The sequence below is a fragment of the Rosa chinensis genome, chromosome 5, assembly GCF_002994745.2.
Source record: "Rosa chinensis cultivar Old Blush chromosome 5, RchiOBHm-V2, whole genome shotgun sequence".
NCBI lineage: Eukaryota > Viridiplantae > Streptophyta > Magnoliopsida > Rosales > Rosaceae > Rosa > Rosa chinensis.
In genome coordinates, this window is record NC_037092.1 from 51,532,045 (window position 1) to 51,553,326 (window position 21,282).

Genomic DNA, 21,282 nt, shown 5'->3' on the forward strand with positions numbered 1-21,282 from the left:
AACCTAAAATACACATTCATTATAGGCATATGTTCATACAAGCTTGCCAAGACATGTAATTTTGATATGAGACATCCCGAGCATCCAAGGAAGATCGTTGAAGCCGATGTAGATGCAGCTAACATAGAGTTATCAACAAGTATAAGGATGAATCCAATATGAATTCAATAGACAAAGTCTTTCAAGTGATTTAAAGTCTACGTTTATGCTACGAAAATTTATTGGTAAAAGTTTTTACTCATTAGGACATTTTGAACTTTTTCTTTTTCTTTGGTTACATAAGGGACCAAAATGGCCCAATCTTTTACATCGAAATATGTCGGTGAGAGCAGGAAAAAAAAAATAGTAATTAGTGAAAGTTGTTATCTCCAAACAGAGGAGGTGAAGATAGTGATAAAAGGCCAAACTGTAATTTTGTATAATTTGTGTCAGTATGAAACTTGGAAGAGGCTAATTGTAGATAACGCAGTCAGCTAGCTCTTGTAACTAGTCTCCACTCGTCACTTGGCTCCGTTCCTTCAAGGTTTTAGCCTGGGAGGTTTTAGAAAAACCCAGAACTCAACTGAATTGATGTACCTGGAGAATCTGTGATGACTCTTGTGCCCAGTCGCCAACTTTACCCAACGAGCTTATTGGAGAGCTCCTTCCGTGGCACCCACATCCACTTGTTCAGGTATGGCTCCTCGATTCCTTACAAGAAGCAGAAATTCCATGCAACCCACTACTTTAGCAGCTCTGGTGAGCAAAACCCACCCAGGAAATCAAGTTTGTTGACTTCTCAATACAAACCCACCAAGACTTTATCTAGTTGTAGTTGGATTGATAGATGGAATGAATCCCGGAAACAAAATGGGCCCAGGGCGCCGCGGGCCGTGTTGGACTATCAGAGCAATGAAAGTGGGAATTTGAGTAGTTCAGGCAATGATGGGGGTAGTACAATGGACAAAATTGTGGAGAAATTAAAGAAATTTGGGTACATTGCGGCGGATAAGAATGAGGGTAAAGGTCAAGGGAGGGAGAGAGTGATCGAAAAAGGTTCTGTGGAGGATATATTTTATGTTGAGGAAGGAATGTTGCCGAATTCTAGAGGTGGGTTCTCCGCAGAGTCGCCATTAGGGGTGGAGAATGTGTTTGGAGATGATGGTGGTGGTGGTGGTGAGGTGAGGTTTCCATGGGAAAAGCCCAGGGAGAAAGAGAAGCAAGAAGACGGTTCGGTCAGGAGGAGGAGTAGGACTTCATTGGCAGAATTGACTCTTCCTGAGTCAGAGCTGAGGAGGCTAAGGAATATGACATTTCAGAAGAAGCACAAGACTAGGATTGGAGGTGCTGGTGTTACTCAAGCAGTAGTGGAGATGATTCATGAGAGATGGAAGACGTCCGAGATTGTGAGATTGAAAATCGAAGGTCCACCTGCACTCAACATGAAGAGAATGCATGAGATATTGGAGGTTTGCTTCCTAATCAATTTTGTTACCACTTTCTGTATGCAATTTTGTTTTCTCGTTCTTATATTAGACAATTTTGTTACCACTTCAGCACCTGATGCTGTCCTAGGAACATTGGTGGGTGTCGATGGTAGAAACTCTTGAGAGTCTTGTCCAAACTCTTTTACAAATAGCATTGGTAGGCTTTAAATGGTCCACATTACAAGCTTTGCTCGTTGCCTTCTCATTCGTTACTTTTATCTGCAACAAAAATATGTCATCTAGGAAATAGTAAAGGAAGAAGAAGCAGAATTTTTAGAATTTAATGTTGGTTATTTCCCATATAATTGTTCCATAGGTTATTTATTTATTTGTTATCATGACAGCGGAAAACTGGTGGTTTGGTTATCTGGAGGTCTGGCACATCGCTTTCTTTGTACAGAGGTGTGAGCTATGAAGTTCCTTCCGTGCAACTAAGCAAGCGGATATTCAAGAGAAATGAAATTTCTTCTTCATCTTCACCAACTGTAGCTGATAAGTCAGTGGGGGAACCTTCTGTGCTTGCTTCTTATAGTATTGTAAAGACACCCTCAGAAGTGTCAGAGAATACATCCCAGGAGAAGGAAGAGACAGAACAGTTGCCAGAAGTGAAGTATGAAGATGAAGTAGACCAACTTTTAGATAGCATAGGCCCTCGATTCAAGGATTGGCCAGGATGTGACCCATTACCTGTAGATGCAGACATGCTCCCAGGGATAGTTCCTGGTTTCCAACCGCCATTCAGAATACTTCCTTATGGAGTGCGATCATCTCTTGGTTTAAAGGAGGCAACATCTTTAAGAAGGCTTGCTAGGGTTCTTCCACCACATTTTGCTTTAGGTAATTTTTTTTTTTGGTGACACATGATATTCAAGGTTCTTATTGATCCTCTGTAATCTTTGCCTGTAGGTCGAAATAGGCAGCTGCAGGGCTTAGCAGTGGCTATGAGTAAACTATGGGAAAGAAGTTTGATTGCAAAGATTGCACTGAAACGTGGTGTTCAGTTGACTACTAGTGAGAGAATGGCTGAAGACATCAAGGTAATGGAAAACGGTCAATTTATGACTCATTAGATAGTAATTATCACTAAACAAAATTGGCATGCTCAGATTCTAAATAAGGTGGGCGAATAATATCTTATATATTTGATTACTGAGTCTAGTTTTCGGCATCTTTCATGAGAAATTTCGGTAGGCAAATTACAGTGAAACCAGGGCAACTGGAATATGATGTTATTGACCATATATTCATAATCTGGCAGTGTTGGCCAGCCAGTCACCACTTATCAAAAATAAAAGGTTGGCCAACTGGTCCAAGTTTCTTGTTAGAGATTATTTAAGAGGTTAGAATGCAACATAAGCTTACTTCCTTACAGAGGCATTACATTAGAAAGGGATTACATCATGCAACAAAAGTTAGAAGCAGGTTTATCTTTGCAGAAGGCACTGTAACCTCTGTCTTGATTTTGTTGCATAAATATCATTCTGACTGTTGTCTACTCAATGTAATTACTTTTTCTGCTATCAATCAAATCAACTCTTTAACATAACACTTGGCAGTTCTTTAGGCAGAATATCATCACCCATTGTTACTGGGAAATTGAAAAAAGAAATAAAAGAAAAAGGAGTCAGAAACTGAAGAAAGGGTGACAGTATTACATTTCCATTTGCTATATCTATTGTAAATACTTTATGGGTGCGCCAGAGAAAAGTAGTTATCTTTGTTTTCCTAATTTTCCTAAATTTGTTGTTCATCCTGTTTCAACATGCTTTAAAATCGGAGTAAAATTGGTCACCAGATTTATTATTTTATAATAAGATGAGAAATTAAAGGTGTGAGATTGAGGTTCTGGGTGCTCTGGGCAATTTATTTCAAAGATTACTTATACAATACTGGGCTTTATGACATGGAATATTACCCGTTATAATATCACTTCATATCTCATCTGAGTTTGTATTAGCTCTCTGCTGACAAATGTTGGATAATTGACAAAAATCTTATTTTATTTGCTGCAGAAATTGACAGGGGGTGTGCTGCTATCTCGAAACAAGGACTTCTTGGTCTTCTACAGGGGAAAGAATTTTTTGTCTGCAGAAGTCACTGAAGCATTAGTGGAAAGGGAGAGATTGGCAAAATCCCTTCAAGATGAAGAGGAACAGGCCAGGTTGAGAGCATCAGCGATGGTTATGCCAAGTGTTGAACCAGCTCAACATTTTGGTACAGCTGGTACACTTGGGGAGACTCTGGATGCAGATGCTAAGTGGGGAAAGAGGTTGGATGTTCATCATAAGGAGAAGGTGACGCAAGAAGCAGGAATATTAAGGCATGCCAATCTGGTTAGAAAGCTTGAACAGAAGCTTGCCTTTGTAAGTTCCCTGAAGCCTGGTATTGTAACTATTCTTGATGGATTTATATAAGAAATATCTTGCAGTCTAACAAAGTGTCCTTCAGTCAATGTCCCTTTGAATTCTTAATATGCTACTTTGATTTCTCACTTGCTTCGGTGGTACAAATTCCGCTAGTTTGAACTTTTTAATTTTGTCTACTAGGCTGAACGAAAGCTCATGAGAGCTGAACAAGCCTTATCTAAGGTAGAGGAGTCATTGAAACCATCGAAGCAGCAAGCAGACCCAGAAAGCATTACTGATGAGGAGAGGTTTATGTTTCGTAAGCTTGGTTTGAAGATGAAAGCTTTCCTACTACTTGGTATAATAATTTCCAACTCCTCATTTAACTTGTCTGTGCTTTTATTATGGCTACTTACAGAAGCTTGATTTACTCAGGTAGACGTGGAGTTTTTGATGGTACAGTGGAGAACATGCATTTGCACTGGAAGTACCGTGAATTGGTCAAGATAATGGTGAATGCTAAAACTTTTGATCAAGTAAAAAAAATTGCACTAGCACTTGAAGCTGAAAGTGGAGGTGTCTTGGTTTCAGTAGACAAAGTCTCCAAAAAATATGCTGTAATTGTGTACCGGGGAAATGACTATCAGCGACCTTCTACGTTGAGACCAAAGAATCTTTTGACCAAAAGGAAAGCTTTGGCACGTTCTATTGAGCTTCAAAGGCAGGAGGTATCACTAGAAATTTAAATGTTATTGATCTAATGCTTTTGGTTTCATAAGATAGGATTTATTGATGATCGAAGTATCATTCCACCATCATAGCTTTTTGAACAATGATTTTCCTGACTAATCTTCTGTTTGTCGAACAGGCTCTTCTGAAACATATTGCAGCTGTGCAGAGCAGGGTGGATAGACTGAGATCTGAAATTGTAAGGCTCTTTACACATTTTAGTCATTGCTATTACAAGTCTTAACTATTTTACTTGGCAAGAAAAATTTAGAATCCTGCCTTTTTCTTTTTCATTCTAAGTGGCTTGTATGCACATTGATAGGAACAAATGGATACTGTGAAACATCATGGAGATGAAGCATTGTACAACAAATTAGATTCTTCTTATCCTACTGATGATGAGGATACAGAGGTTTGTACTTGGTTGATCTTCTGGGTTTACTCTTTTTGTTAGTACTTGGTTGACCTTCTAACTTCTTACAAGGTTTCACCTTTGTTCACTTTTCTAGGAAGAAGGCGACGATGCTTATCTTGAAACATATAACAGCGAAAATGATGATGAAGAAGAAAGCAGTTGCTCAGTTCACAATACTTCCACGCAAACCAATTTTCCTTATCATCTCCAGAATGAGGACTCTCTAGCAGAATTGGAATTTCCGCAGCAACATATACACGCAGCGCGCAAGGGTATGAGTGTTGGAGCAGACCCAGATGAGCAAGCTAACTGCTTACAATGATGGAATGAACTGAATATAAGGACAGGGTTCAAATATGCTGACACGGATTCTTGCAGTAATATTCTGGTTACTTGTCACGTTGTACAAATTATTTCCATGTATATTTAATTTCTTTTTAGCTTTTTTTGCAAGGCAATTTGCCGTGTTTACTGGTGAACTACAAAAATTTGCTACAGTGACACAGGATGGAACATTCTAAAATGTGGAAGTAGGATATAGGGTGGTTTATATTGTATACTAACTTTACGAAGGGGGTAACGACAGAATTGTTCTTTCGTTTCACAAAAGATTCAGTTAAGATTGACCATTTTCCTTCATTCCCTGATTGCTTTTGAGAAATGCCACATAACTCACGCCAAGGCAACTGCGGCAAATTTGTATGATTTTAGTAGCGCAAATTGGATGTGTCGAGAATCAAGGTTTTTTGTATTTATTTTTCAAAGTCTAAATTGGTATTGGTAATATCAGTGGTGTTCATCTGGTCAGTTGCTAACAAAAAAATTTATGCTCAATAACTCTTAGATTTACATCCAAGGGTGAAAAACAAAACACATAAACTTAATAATAATTATCTCTGCCATTGGATTTACATCCAAGGATTGTTGAACATTATTTTCTTGGTCAATAACTGACCATGTGAACATTTTCGCGATTTTATAAAGCATGTACTCTTAAACGACATTCCTCGCTAATCAATAAAAGGTCTTTTCCTCAAAAAATATCTCGGAGGCCGAATCTATATTGTTCAATTATTATTAAGTTGATGTGTTTTGTTTTCCACCCTTGGATGTAAACCTAAGGGTTATTGAGCATAAATTCATTGGTCAGCAACTGACCAGGTGAACACCACTGATAAAATCGAGAGCATACAAAAGCAGGAATCTAACCTAGTAGTATTTTGAGCTAATGCATCAGCTACATTATTTGCTTTTCTATTGACATAAGTAACGTAAAAATTAGGATACTGGGACAATAAGGACCTGACTTCTTGAATACTAAGAACTACCCAAAATGCTTTTTTAGTCTAAAAAAAATAAATATTTTATTATAGTGATTTTAGTAAAATAAAAAAAATAAAAAATGGAAACACAAATTAAAAAAATAAAATAATAAAGAGTGAAAAATAAAGGGCATTCACCAACTACACATGCATCTAAAAGACTCAAAAAATGATGAACACCTAGAGCTCAGGTCATTAACCCACAAAACTCATTTTTTTTATATAAAATTTTAAATGTCGATTTTACCCTTATATTTAACTGAAAAATTAACAGAAATACCAAAAAGTCAAACGGAGCGTAATTTCAGATATTAAATTGTCGTTTTATGAAAATTAGATACTAAATTATCCAATTGACCATACCTCTAGGGATGGCAATGGGGCGGGTTGGGGATGGGGATCACAATACCATCCCCATCCCCGGGGTCATTTTCTATCCCCATCCCCGCCCCAATCCCCAATAAAAATATATTGGGGATTCCCCGTCCCCATCCCCATTGGGGACTAAACCTCCAAACCCGCCCCAAATCCCCAATAAGAATTTAATAAATAAAATATTTTTTTCTCATATTGCCTTTTTTTAAATCAAAATCTACAACAAATAAATTTAAAATATGATTAAATTCATAAATCATAATTCAGTGAGTGCAAAAATCAAAACACTATTAAAGTAAAAGTGTAGCCATTAATGTATATATTTGTGATTTATATTATAAAAAATAAATTAATATATATATATATATATATATATATATATATATATAAGTTAACCATATGTAACCATATGTATATATTATTGGGGCGGGTTTGGGGATGGGGATCACAATACCATCCCCGCCCCATCCCCAATCTTAGATAGCGGGGATTGGGGATCCCCATCCCCATTCCCCATTTGTCCCCGAATTCTCCCCCCATTAGGGGCGGGTATCCAATGGAGCTCCGCCCCACTGGGGATTTTTGCCATCCCTACATACCTCAGTTAACATAAAATTTTTTTTACCCCTTTTAAAATGATATATATATTTGGAAAAAAAAATAAAAAACTAAAAAATAAATAAATAAATAAATATATAAAGAAATGGTAGTGTAGATTTTGTGCGGACAGTGAGTGAGCATCATTACTTGTCTGTACCAACAGTCCAACAGCGCACAGAGAGAGATTTATCAAATTCACCAAAAGAAAAAGATGGGTCGAGCAGCATTCTAGTGTTGGTCGGTACTCTCTTCTCCTCGATCAATGGAATGCTCTTCTTCTTCTTCTTCTTCTTCTTCCTCTTCTTTAAGCAGCTTTTCCATACTGCGAAAGCCTTGCCCATTTGTACCACCATTTACCGCCGTTTATAGGAAGCAGCAGCAGCAGCGGCGACCCCTTATCCAACTCTCCGCCGTTTCTTACAACAAATTCATTCACTTCGCTTTGGATGAATCCAAACGCCGCACCCATTTGGCCCCTTCTCCCCTCCAGGTCGGTCTCTTTCCATTTCACTTCTTCATGCTTCTTGTTGTTGTTGTTGTTTGGTGTTGATAGAGAGAGAGAGAGAGAAGAAGAAATGCCACTAAACAATGTAGACTTTGCTTAGGAACAGGTCATTACTCAGAATATTAATTCAAGCTGCTTCATCAACACCCTAATCTTCTTTCAAACCAGTCTTGTGTTTCATATCTCTACAACTACATTAATTAATTCACTCCCAATTTGACTATTGTTGTGGTTACATTTCTTTGCCTCTGTGGGACGTGGGGTATCGATTTTGAGAACAAAAAGTACACCTTCACTTTGTACCTATATATAAAAAAGTTGGTTCCCAATTCCTTGGAACTTTTTGTTGCTTTTATTGGGGGAGTTTGTACCATTGTGAAGTGAATGTCGCTTTGGAAGAGGTGCTGAGGAGAGATTAATCTCTCTTTGAAATTGCGACATCACCGCTTCTTTTTTTATAGTGCAGCAAGTGGGGGTGGATTCATCTGTGATGGGGTTAAGTTGTTTTTAATTTATCGAGAATGAGGATTAAGTTTTGTTCCCCTGACTTTAATTTGTTCTGTTTTTCTGTTCTGAAAGGTGTTACTTTGCCTGGCCTGGTGGGTTTTCTGGTTGTCCTTGTTTGTGGTTCCTGATGGACTCCTTCTCCACCTTGCTTTCTACTGTTTTCCTCCTTCAAATAATGTTTTATGTTACTTATCGGAGAAAACTCTCAGTTTTCTAATACTTATTCACCAATCATTAATAACCATCATCCTAGTTATTATTTCTGCTATTCATGACTAACAGTAAGTTTTTGTCTTCAGGAAAGATATAATTCCATGGTTTCCATGGATGGTAATGCAGAACTTCAAATGTCATCCTTCAAAGCTACTAAGATTAGGCTTTTACGTAGCCTATGTATTGAGACTCGAACAATGCAGGTGTGGACTTTGGCCTATGTCACCCTGTGTACTTTATATTTTAGCTATAGATCAATGATACTGTTTAATTTAATCTTCTTGTTTTGTCTTATATCGCTTTCATACTATTAAGTGGAGTCATTGCCTGCTCCCGAGTACTCCATGTTAAATCATTATTTCACCAACATATTAAAGTAAAGGTTGTTCATTGTGGGGATGCCTGTCAAACATCCCATTTGGAAACTCATCTTCAGGAGAATATACATAACAATATCTCATATTTTAATTTGGCCTCTAAAAGTAGGAAATGCACACTACAGGAAGGTGCTCAAAGATCTCTTTTCCTTTTGGAAGCATAATTTTATCCTTTTTGGTCTCAATTAGAGGTTCAGATTTTCTGTTTGTGATTATCTTTTCCTTTTTATGTTAGAACCTGTAAATAACAGCTGAAGTATAGTTTCTGAAAAAAATGTTTGCAATTCATACTTTCATTAGTGTCTACACAATCTGGCATCATTAATGCCTTGCAAGAAGCTGAACACCTTGGTCAGCAAAGTGGGTTGGGGATTTCTGGAAATTAAAAGAAAAGGACAACACATTGGGACAAGTTAAGGATGGGAGTCAAGTAACTGTATTGAAGGATTTAACACTTGTAATTTCTCTCTTGTCCAATATTTAGTTAGACGGCGAGAAATATATTTTTTACACTCTTCTCATATGTAAGGCATTTATGTGTGGATCTAAAATCAAAATAGGAGTGTTCCCGATTTATAGACATTGATATCTTGCTCAATAATATATTAATCTAGGAGCTTCAGTTGTTATAGTGGTCATGGCCTGAGAATCTGTATGCTATGCATAATGAGCATAGGTTTTGAAACACAGTTTTTCTTTGAAAGATGTGTGTGTACATTGTGTATTTTGTTATTATTGATACTTGAACAACACAATTCGCACTGACCTTTGCAGTAACTCATGAATCGTAAATGATTGCAGGTTTTGGATTTTGCTGTCTTCCCAGAACCAGAATTTGATATGCCAATCTTTTGTGCCAACTTCTTCACCAGTGCGGATGTCAACATAGTTGTGCTGTAAACTCTCTTTTTTTTTTTTTATAATAATTTTCTATACATAATAATAGGATCAATGCGCTTCTGTAGTAATTATTTAATTCATTACTGTAGTGTTGTCATCCCTACCAGGTTAGAGGCTCCCTATTCAAGCTCTTTAGTCAAATTAAGAGGGAAACTAAAAATAAAACGCTCCAACCACGCTCCTAAAATACGGAAATCGGTAGCTCCTAAGATTGAGGAGAAAGGTGACTTTTAGGAGATCCTAACGCATTAAATATCTGATTCTGTTTTTTTTTTTTTTTCAACAAGTATTTTGTGTAGAAGAAAATAAAATTTAGGGCTCCCTAGAGTATTGAGCATGGTTGGAGCAACATTTTTAAGGTTCTCAAAGTAGCTCTTAATTTAACTTTTAGCTATTTTTTTTCAACAAATTTGTTGAAAAATAGGGAGTATCATTGCAGGTGCTCTTATTGTTATCAAAATACTTGACATAACTCTCTAGAAAAAGATAAGTCATGTGTATGGGTACTGAATGCTTTCATTGATGCCATAGCTTTACTCTTCAGTGCTTTCACAAATTTGGCTAACTAACATAGATTCAATTATAAAACACTACATATGCACTGCATTATTACTCTTTTTTTTTTGAACATGCACTGTATTATTACTTACTATTGAGTTTCTGTATGTGGTTTCCTGAATAATGGACATTTGCTTTTGTTAAACTTTTTAATATGTTGCTTTGTCTCGAGAGGAGAAATAAAAATGATAAAATTGGGTCTTGATACGAGACTTAAATGAAAGCAACGTGCACCTAATATTTGTATTGAGGCTAGCAAGATAACACCGTTCAAGCCTCTATTAAACCATTGATTTCTTAAATGATGCTCAGTCTCAACACCTTTTCAGCTATCATGTTGAATTGGGTTATAAGAAATTGTGAGAGTAATGTTACGACTGAATGTCATAGTACTGATTCATAGGAAGATCACAAACTAATCCCAAGTCTGTTAATTACTTAATTGTCATTAGAGAATTTTATTCTATAGTTCTTTCTCTTCCTTCTGTTTTTCCATTCCTAGTGCTTACATTTGGGCCTTTCGACAACAAGAAATAGCTACAGATTCATGATCTCCTGTTGCATTGGATTTGAATAACATTCTTATGTGGAAAAACAAATAAGACTAAAAAGTGACTATCAAAATTGGATAAGAATGTCTAGTACTACTTTTTCTGGCTTGATGTATTTGTACATTGTTCTTTTCATAGTTCATGTTGAATCTGGTGCATCTAATGATACCACCTTTTTACCTCTCTTTTTTATGCCAAATGACTGTTCCTCTGAAATGAATAATTGTTCTACTGCAATTTATTATTGAGTACTATTCCTTTGAGGTCATTTTGGTATCTATCTATCTATCACAGAATACATTAGTAATTGAATACTGAAGAGTTCAGAGCTTACTGGTAGTTTAAATTGATAGGGACCTCAACCCTTTGCACAACGTTATTATTGAAAGAGAATACAGAGATAAATACTACAAAGGCCTAATACCTCTTGGTGTCAAATATGCTGAGGTAAGTACAATCAATAGAACTGGCATTTATACTGCATATGTTGATTTCATCGTTATTTAGACTTCCTTTCTAAGAGATATGGTGGTGACTGATAACAGATTTCATGCAGCTTTTACCATGGGGTGGGAAGCTTACTAGCGAGTCATTGAAATTTTTTTCACCCATTGTTATATGGACAAGATTTACGTCAAGTCCAGAAAAATATGAGGTTTTATATTCGGCTTTCATGGATTATTACAAGGTACAGAGTTGATGGTTTTTATGGCAAAAAATTCTGTTGTTTGTGATAGCTTTAATGATGCCGTTAATTGAAATTTTATTGTCAACATATGTATGCTAGTTCGTATACTAAAGAATATTGTAATGGTTACAATCCTCTTGCTTCCACAGGCATGGCTCGAGCTGATGGACCAAGCAGTAGTGGAGACAAATGCCTCTCAAATTAAACGTAACCGTGAAGCGCAACATCGATATCTAACTTGGAGAGCAGAAAAGGTGATTACCATGTTTGCCTGTTTTTTTTCTTCCATACATCCCGCCATCTCTATGAATTTCTTGTTGTTTCTTATAGGACCTTAAAATAGATCTTCTCTCTGCAAAACAGTGCTATTGTGGAATTCCTAAAGGGATGGTCTACCTTTTATGGAAGTTCATTATCTTTAAGCTGTACCAAAAGTGAAAGAAGAAACGTATTCAAGAATATTTTTGCATCTCAATGAAAACTTTAGGACCTTTCTGATAATCACCTTTTGTTTTTTTTGTTTTTTTTTATCAAATTTTGAAACCGCCACCCATGTTATTTCAAAATCATACAAAAGCTTTCTAGTCAGACAGACCTCATACAACTGTATTTTTGGTGTTCAAATCCCTGTAAGTTTACATTAATGGTTTAACCTTTAGTCAATATTTGCAGACAATTAAAAAATACGCATTCTGAAACGGTCTGGACTCTGGAATGATTTATGATTTTATGAAGCACTACGCTTGCTTTCTAGATGTCAAGCTTGAGAAAATTTAAGAACTGAAAGGAATTAACTGTAGCATTGTTAATTTTGACGCGGTTCTTGTCTCATTGTTCATTTGCTTGACTTATTTGATGAGGCAACATGATAACAGGATCCTGGACATGGAGTTCTGAAAAGGTTGATTGGGGAGACACAAGCAAAGGTATTAAACATTGGTTTTGTTTGATTTTCTTACATCACTCCATTTTTCTAATTTCAAATCCAAATCCATAGGATTTGCTGGTGAACTTCCTGTTCAATGGAATTGATAAACTAGGAAGCAAAAGTTTCCTGGAGTACTTTCCCGAGTACTGCTGTGAGGATGGGACTATAAATCACAAACGTAGTATAATTGGAAAGTCTTATGAAAGTCGCCCGTGGGATAGAAAAGGAGAGTTTGTTAGTAGCAATTTTGAAAGTTAGATTGTAATATAAATTTGTCTTACCATCTGTTTCATTTGTTTACTTTGTGGATTTTTTTTTTCCTGCTTTTTTGAATCCAGATCTTGTACAGTAATAGTAGTAGCTAAACAAAACTTGAACGGACTCGGTTTTACGGAGTTCAATCCAAATTTGTTAGACCTACTAGATATGTAGAATGGATTTCCAATGTTGTACATGTATGGAATAAGAATGAAAAAAATGAGAGTATGCGTTGATTTTAGAAACTTAAATTTGGCAAATAAAAGAAAAGAAAGAAGAGAGTTTTTTTTAAGGTAGGAGAAGATTAACGAAACTAGAAGAAAGATGATAGGAAAACAAGGGAGGTTTTAAGATTTATTTTTGAAAATAGAAAAATAGAAGAAGATGAAATCGATTCATGGTTTTGAAATATGATGAGAAAACGTTGGAGACGATTATTTCCACAACCAATTATACGTAGTACTCTACTTCGTTGAAATAAGATATTCGCCGATTGAAAAATTATGGCTCCAACTTTACTTTTTGGCAAATGAATTGCGGCATTATATGTTTCCATTGGCTATTCACATAATTTCACAAATGGATTTGATCAAATACATGCTCACTCGGCTGATCATCAAAGGCTGAATTGAAAAATGGACTATGGCATTGAAGTCTGTCAAAGGCCAGGCTCTGGCTTAAAGTCTCGCCGACCACCCATCTATTGAAATATAAAGTATGGAAAATGTTGAAATAGACCTTACCATCTACTTATGGACCTAACGACCGGCCAGGTTACTCATTGAGCAGTTCATTACATTTTCTAGCCAGTCGATCCTAAAAATTAGGACCATCCGCACATTACCTATCTCTAAGTGGACGTGCAAATGTGGGTAAAAACATTTCGCTTATGCTAAAACCTGGGTTACGTAGCACTTTATTGGCTGAAGCTCTTTCTTTGAGAGCTGGTTTGGATGCTGCAAGAATTCATGGTTACACCCAAATTCAAGTTGAAGGTGACTCCAAAATCCTTATTGACAGTATTAATGGGAATATTGACACTCCTTGGTGCATATTTGGAGGAAAGCTAATTTTGTAACTCATGCTCTTGCCAATATTTGTCATTCTATTGGCATTTCTAGCCAGTCGAATGGTCTCATTCTTTAAGCCCATCATGCTCTTTTCTTTAGTAATTTAGGTGTTGGTTGTTTTTGAGGTGGTTCTTTGTATCCTTTGTTTTCTTCTCCTTCTAGTTTTTTTTTTTTTTTTTTTTTTGGGGGGGGGTGGTTACACACACAAAAATATATTACTGGGTAATTATTTACAGTGTGTAGGCAATTCACCCACTCCAGTATAGATAAACAAGGTAACCTGACCCTCTTCCTGTGACAAAGGTGCCCTCATTTTTTAATCACTATTGTAATTCTTGTTATAAAGCAGTATCACTGGTACATATGGATGCACCAAATAGAGTTTAAGAATCCAGTTATTGTGCTTGGGCAGCTTTGAATAATTCCCGCCACTTCTGCTGATCGCTTCCGGGACCTTCTCCCTGTGCAGTACTAGATTTTCAGTAATGGAAAGAAAGTTCTCAAAGTAGCAGAGTAGGGCAGGGTTATTAGGAATCGATATATTAGAGTCCAACACAAATAGGAGTTGGCTCATAAACTTCGCAACAACTTAAAAAAAAAAAAAAAAATTAAATAGAGGATTAGGCAATATTAGTTCCTTTGCGACAGCCGATTTGGGGTGACTAGCACCCATCCGCAATCTCGAAAGAAAGGGGGACATCGCAATCGGGAACCCACCGCCAGTCCCTCTATTTTATTTTATTAATAAAAGAAAAAAGATCACAAGATGAGAGACGGGGACAAGAACCAAAACCTCTTTGAGAACAAAATGAAATAAAGTACTCAAAGGGAGCACTGAGCTAAACTAGTTACAGACTGATGAATACAGCAACCATGCAGCAAAAACAAATGTGTTCCAAATCGTTGACACAAAACAGTAAAAGCAACGTGCTCTTTGAGAACAAGCCGAAAAGGAACTAATCAAGGGAAGAAGCAAGCAACATTCATAACTCGCAATAAGTTTGGGAGAGTTTGAGACTTGGACTATTTGAACTATAGTTCATTCCAAGGACAGTTATTTTGTTTCTGTATCTTGATCATATACTTGTAATATAACAGCTACTTAATCAACCTCCACTATTGTTTCAGCAGCTATACAAACTTTGAAGGGACTTCCAGGATCTAAATCCAGGCCAAGCTAGTATAATCTTCACACACCTTTTTTTTTTGGTTTTTTTTTTTTTTTGGGTTCCAAGTATTCACACCTCTACTTTGGCTTATATGTTCATATGGTTTGCTGCTAGACTAATAACATACATGAATCTAGCATGCTAATTGCTAAAAGGATTGACGGCTATGCATGTTTTGTGAGATACTAATGCACAGCCAGCAGCTAATAAGGTGATGCTCCAAAACCTAAGTATGCTCTTTTCTATTAAGTTGGTAGAAGTAACTGTCTCAAAAAAGCATACAAAAGCAAACCAGAAATTCTGCATATCATTAGCCCCTTAATTTCTGCAATCATCTTTTACCTCAACTGAGTTGACTTCAAATATTTTTCCTTCAGTGCATTCTATGTCCAGCGCCTGTATGCAAGCTTCAGCAACAACAAGTCTGCTAACCTCTCCAACTAGTGTATCTCCTGGATCACATAAATAATTAAACCCATCAAAATAAAGGCATAAGATACAAAGGACTACTAACACTATACACAGGCAATATGCCAATATCCTTTCCTAAACCAAAGAATTCCATGCGTATCAGGAAAACCTAATATGGTATCTAGTGCAATTCCTTATGTAAATCACCACACATTCCACCAAGCTAAATAATCCTCCCCACATATTGAAAGTGGCTCAATGTGTGGCTAATTTCTAGGTTTTTGAGAAATGTTCCCGGAACCAGACTGGATTCACCTAACAGAGAGCGTCAATAATATTGAACTGCAGGAGCCTAGAAGAGACAACTTCAAACAAAAGAAGTAATTTTTATCGTTATTATTATGGTATCTCAGTTTGCCTTTCTTATTTTGTCCTTGAACACATTCATAACTGGAATAAATGTTTTGAATGACTCAGATGCATCACAAACCCTGAAGGAGCATTTGTGCAACAAATATGACATAAGCAAGCCTATAATTATAGGAAGCTTTATTCAGCCTCAGGGACTAAACCTATAATTATATACCTGATGCTCATTTCCACTTCTGTAAACATATAATCGTACCTTGACCTATTAGGACTGCACGTCGTTGGCCAGCTGTAGCTTTGAGCAATGTATTAAGATCATATGATGTGTAAGGTCCATCTGTCAATCTACCAGGCCTGAAAGACATGTAACTTATATTCATTATAAACAACAATTTTAAGAATATACAGCTTATTAGTAAGCTGCCCTAGTTAGTTTCTTAGAATGTTTCGAAACCTGATTATTGTAAATGGTAGACCAGAATTACAAAGAACGTCTTCCCCCATCTTCTTATACTTGAGAACACCGAAGAGGTTCATAACACTGCAAAAAAATAAAGCACCTTAAATCATTACTCCATGCGAAAAGAAATAGGAAAGAGAAAACCCACTGCATATGAGCTGATGGGATGCATAACATGATTCAATTTGAAATTGTGCTTCTTGTCTTGGGTACCTTGATGTATGTCATACCCTTATTTTTTTAATTTTTTTATTTTTAGTAAATTAATATAGTGGAAACCTACTGAACTGGTCAACAGGTTATCTAATTAAATATTGACAAGTGTCATTTTAAAAAATAAAATTTATCATATTAACAACACACTCTTTCTTGATATGTAACATTGTTAAAAATCATGTAACAAGTATTGTCAAAATAATAAATTACACATAGTTGAACTACAATTATGACTTATGACAACAATTGTTGTAGTTATTGTAATTGAGTGGTCAAAGATGTAAATATCATATTTGGACAACTTTTATCAAATTTAGAACCTTGATTATCAAGTGGAGAAGCTCCTTACAATACTGAGTTGTTACATATCTTTTGGTCTAATTTTAATTTTACCATGTTCACAACACAAATGTTGTCGGAATTGTAAAATAGTTGGTAATCTTGTAAATGGTATAGTTTTTGAAGTAATTACTACAATCAGAACAAAAGTTACCTTTTTTACACCAATAGTTTCGAGTTATGGTAAAATATGTAGTCATTGAGTAATTATTCCATTAATGATAAAAATATAACGATTTACCACTTTGACAAAAAATTTGTTGTTGCACTTGTTAAATTGTCCATAAATTAGTACATTAGTTTAGGTTGAGTAATTACTATAAATAGGACAAAAGTTACCACTTTTACATCAATTGTTGTGATTGTGGTAAAATGTGTAGTCATTGTAGTAATCATTTCATTAATGATAAAAACATAAAGATTTACCACTCTGACAACAAATTTGTTGTCATACTTGTTAAATTGTCCATAAATTAGTACAATAGTTTAGGTGGAGTAATTACTATAATTAGAACAAAACTTTTCTTTTTTTCATCAATTGTTGGAATTTGTGGTAAATTACGTCGATTAAAAGTAATTACTAATTCGACGATAGACATTACACAATATATTACTTTCATTACGCAAGGGAGAACTTTATTACACAAATGTGGATGGGTAAAACTATGGACATTAACATTTCTCATACATGTTTTATTTTATATAATATTTACTACTCTGAGGACTCATGTAATCACTTTGAGGACACATGTGGTAATTAGAAAAAAAATCCTCATTAAAGTAAATAAGGTCTTCGTTAGAGTAAAGTTGGTTCTCATTTGAGTAATTAATTAATTCCTAAAAGTGGTAATTGTAATAGGTTCTCATTAGAGTAAAGTAGATTCTCATTTGAGTAAATAAGTGCTAAAGTAGGTTCTCATTTGACTACATTTAAAACAAATATTATTTATTTTTACACTAATTGTTGTGGTTGTCATGAAATGCATGTAAAAAGAATTATATTTGGTTAAGGAAACTACTAATGATATAATTAATTGGTAATAAAGACTACTTAACTAATACTAATTTTGCGAACTTAGGTTAGAAGGTTTTGTTTTTAATAGGGAAAAAACATAATTTTCAATTGTGTAATTATCCATTAATAACAAGCATTAATCAAACATTAATTCACTAATAAAAAATTAATTAGTAATATAGACTATTTAACTAATAGTAATTCGGTGAACTTAGGATAGAAGGTTCTTTTAATTTTTTTTGAAAAAGGAAAAATCATAATTGTCAATTGTCAATTGATAATCAAACATTAATTGGCTTTATTGTTTTCAATTCAATTAGTAGTTTGTGTTAACATTTTTGCTTATTGGAAATGAGTAGCATAATTAGAAAGGCTAAGGGCTAAACAAGTTACCAATTTGTTAAATATTTTGAACCATTAGATATATTACTAATCCAATGGTCCAAAATATTTAACAAAATGAGGGTATGGCAAACACCAAGGTACTCAAGAATTCTCCCTTAAACATGTATTAATCATGAAGAATGGGCCACTCACAATATGATATCTTCATTATGCTAAGGATCCAAATTAAACATCCACAGGACAATATTCTTGGTATAAGAAAACAGTGTCTGCAAGACTCTTTGATATCCAGAGAGCGAAAGAGACAGACGTAGAAACAGACAGAGAGAACAGAATAATCCTAATTTTTCTATGAGAAATCCTTCATTGTCTAGAAGAGGTTACTGATCAGAGAAATTTATTGTCAGAATATGGAGGTCAGAGATTATAATGAATCTATATATATAGAACACAGGAAATAAAGCTATACTACCCACAAACAGTGTCACCATGCTAAATCAGATATTATGAAATCCAACTTTTGCATTTATGCAGTTTTGTGATTTTCCTTTAAATGTTAATTTGTTAGTTCTTATCACTTTACCTCTGAGTGAAAACTTAGTATGCTTCAAATTGCACAAGCATATTGATGAACATAAATAGGAAAACTGTCATGGAACTAATATTAGCTTATGGATGTTTCAAGAGTTCGGCCTGAAATGACATTGATCGACAAAAGAAATGAGAAGCCCCAGTGACTCCATTCCCAGCCTTTATAGGGAACAAGAAAATATAGAAGTATGAAATGTGATGGAAAATGTTCCCCATGTGTTGGTTAATAATACTAAAGCACCTTCCTTTATACCCTTGGGCATGTGGAGCTTCCATCCATTGGTTATCCAACCCTACTTTTTTTTCTTTTTTGATTGAACTTTCTGTTCGTGGGGGAAGGGAAGGGACGAATTGAACTTCGTCTCATTAACATTGTGGACACTAGGCCGATAACATGTAGTTGGTAACCTTACAGAATTTTGGAAAGTAGGTCTAATAAGATTATTTGAAGAAAATGATAATACACTTTTTCTAGGACTATATATATATTTTTTTTATAGATTACAAGTTTCCAACACTGATCTAGTTCTCTGTTTAATCAAAATTGTCAGCATCATAGAAACTGTTCTTCATAGCAGAACAGATCTACATTCTCTTCTTGAGAACTATCACCTCTTCTACTAGTATTTTTGTTTATAAGAGTTTCCTTGCTAAATATTATTCTGAAGTTATGCAACTTTCACTCAACTGTCAGTATTTAAATGACCCTAATATAAATCAAGTTACAAAATGTAATCTCCGGTAAGTTCCCACTTACCAAAGAAAAGGTGTTATTGGTATCAGTCCTCATCGATAAAGAAGTGACTTACCTCCATGGCAGTTCATTGAACTTGGTTACACCAACTGATGATACAAGAACAATTCTCTTCAGTGACCGAGGCAGTGCGGATACCAAATTTCTCACACCCTCCCAATCTTCAATGAAAAGAAAACAGAAGTCAAAGTGATGAAAGCATATGTATAGATGAGTAAGCAATCCTTTTTGTGTGAATTTCCATGCATAACTTCATCTATTATTGGTACATGAATTATGAAATATTCGGATATGAAAGGTTGTTCGTCAACGAGTACGTATTTTAAACAGAAAAAGAAAGGGTGCAAATTTCTTAGTACTGCAGGTACTTGGACACTCCTAAAACTAAACTTTTATAATGGATAAACCCTAACCAACTTTTTCTGGTGTATTATCCCCACTCCAACGCTTAGAGGGAAAGGCTGTAGTTCCAGTGCAGCAAATCACATGTGTGACTCCCTAGAAGACAAGATGTCAAATTTGTTGTTCAGATATTACTAATAATAGTCCACATAATCAATCCAGAAAAGGAAAAAGGAAAAAGAAAAAAGAAAAAGGTGTAAGTAACTCAACCAAAAGCACAAACCTCAAATATAGATGGATCTAGATCTTCTGGGTTGCGAGTGTCCCCTTTGAATACCTATCAATTTTAGAAGCTTTATAGACATAGTCAACACTACTCAGTAAAGAAAACAAGGTTAAAGCAAGACAATGCATCTAATCTCTTACATCTTAGTATGTATAATTTAATGTCTTTGCATCCATTACTAAATAGTTTTGAGTCCAGATACAACATTTCTTACACGGCATGAGTAAACCAACATGTGAATATCTAGCCTAGTATAAGTAATCAACCCTTAAAATATAATAGATGATAATGGCATAATGCACATATTTGAAGATAATGAAGTCGATTTGGGTGAGAAGGTCCTAGTTAATTAACAGAGAAGATAATTAATGCATATATTTGACTGCTAGGGATCTCTTGATTATTAACTTACAGAGAAACTGGTACCTGCAATGTTTCTTGGTCATGTTCACCAAATAATGCAGTTGCTTTCTCAGTGTCACGCAATAGTAGGCGAGACTTGATATTCCGATCCAGCAATGAAGCCACTACCAGCTGACCTGAAACGAGTTTAAACTACTACAACTTACAGAATACAGAGCAATGAACAAGATTCGAAAAAGGCTATTGAAATTAATTTAAGGAGAGGATTGGAGTACCAACACCGCCGGTACCACCGACGACGAGAACGAGCTTGGACGAGGAAGAAGGAACAGAATTGGAATCTGAAGCTGGGGACTGGAGAACCTCCTGCTCCTGTTGAACAGCATGAACTGCTCCCGCTTTTGAGCGCGAAATGGAATTGGAGCAACATTTTAACTGAAAACCCAGAAGAGGAAGAGGTAATTGTCGAGGGTGTTTTGGGGTTGAGATTTGAAAATTGGGAGTGGAAGTGAGTGAGAGTCTGAAAGCCATGAAAGAGCAAAGAGATCAGAGCAAATAGCAGAGGAGGGAGGGAAACCAACAGGGTAACGTAATCAAAACAGCAGTTATATGTGGTCGTTATGATTCTAACTAGATTTACCAAAATGCACCCAAAATTTCAGTTAGGTCATTAATTCAAAGAATATATACCAAAAAAGTAAAAAAAAAATTTGCCCAACAAAATTACATACTTCCCAATCAATGCCAAGCTAAATTTCATTAACGTACAATTTTGCCTCTGTTTCAATTTCAGGTACAAAATTATGTTTCTTCAG

General features: G+C 35.5%; 3 protein-coding genes across 3 annotated transcripts; 2 read left to right on the forward strand and 1 right to left on the reverse strand.

The window, feature by feature from the left end:
- The first annotated feature begins 435 nt into the window (after positions 1-435).
- Positions 436-5,594, forward strand: LOC112166022 (CRM-domain containing factor CFM3A, chloroplastic/mitochondrial). The gene is made up of 9 exons (XM_024302773.2): positions 436-1,448; positions 1,811-2,303; positions 2,373-2,503; positions 3,479-3,829; positions 4,013-4,169; positions 4,247-4,539; positions 4,680-4,739; positions 4,863-4,952; positions 5,050-5,594. The coding sequence occupies exons 1-9, from the start codon at positions 591-593 to the stop codon at positions 5,275-5,277; spliced, it is 2,661 nt and encodes an 886-aa protein (XP_024158541.1). The 5' UTR covers positions 436-590; the 3' UTR covers positions 5,278-5,594.
- Positions 5,595-7,382: 1,788 nt separating this feature from the next.
- Positions 7,383-12,965, forward strand: LOC112202176 (phytochromobilin:ferredoxin oxidoreductase, chloroplastic). Its single transcript, XM_024343104.2, has 8 exons — positions 7,383-7,742; positions 8,564-8,680; positions 9,656-9,750; positions 11,217-11,310; positions 11,420-11,551; positions 11,701-11,805; positions 12,427-12,477; positions 12,549-12,965. Exons 1-8 carry the CDS (start codon positions 7,515-7,517, stop codon positions 12,735-12,737), a joined length of 1,011 nt encoding a protein of 336 aa, XP_024198872.1. The 5' UTR covers positions 7,383-7,514; the 3' UTR covers positions 12,738-12,965.
- Positions 12,966-13,991: 1,026 nt separating this feature from the next.
- Positions 13,992-21,062, reverse strand: LOC112202197 (uncharacterized protein At2g37660, chloroplastic). Its single transcript, XM_024343128.2, has 9 exons — positions 20,743-21,062; positions 20,531-20,643; positions 20,102-20,155; positions 19,890-19,974; positions 19,532-19,637; positions 16,211-16,297; positions 16,013-16,110; positions 15,319-15,428; positions 13,992-14,268 (listed from the first exon to the last, which is right to left on the reverse strand). Exons 1-9 carry the CDS (start codon positions 20,996-20,998, stop codon positions 14,203-14,205), a joined length of 975 nt encoding a protein of 324 aa, XP_024198896.1. The 5' UTR covers positions 20,999-21,062; the 3' UTR covers positions 13,992-14,202.
- Positions 21,063-21,282: the final 220 nt, after the last annotated feature.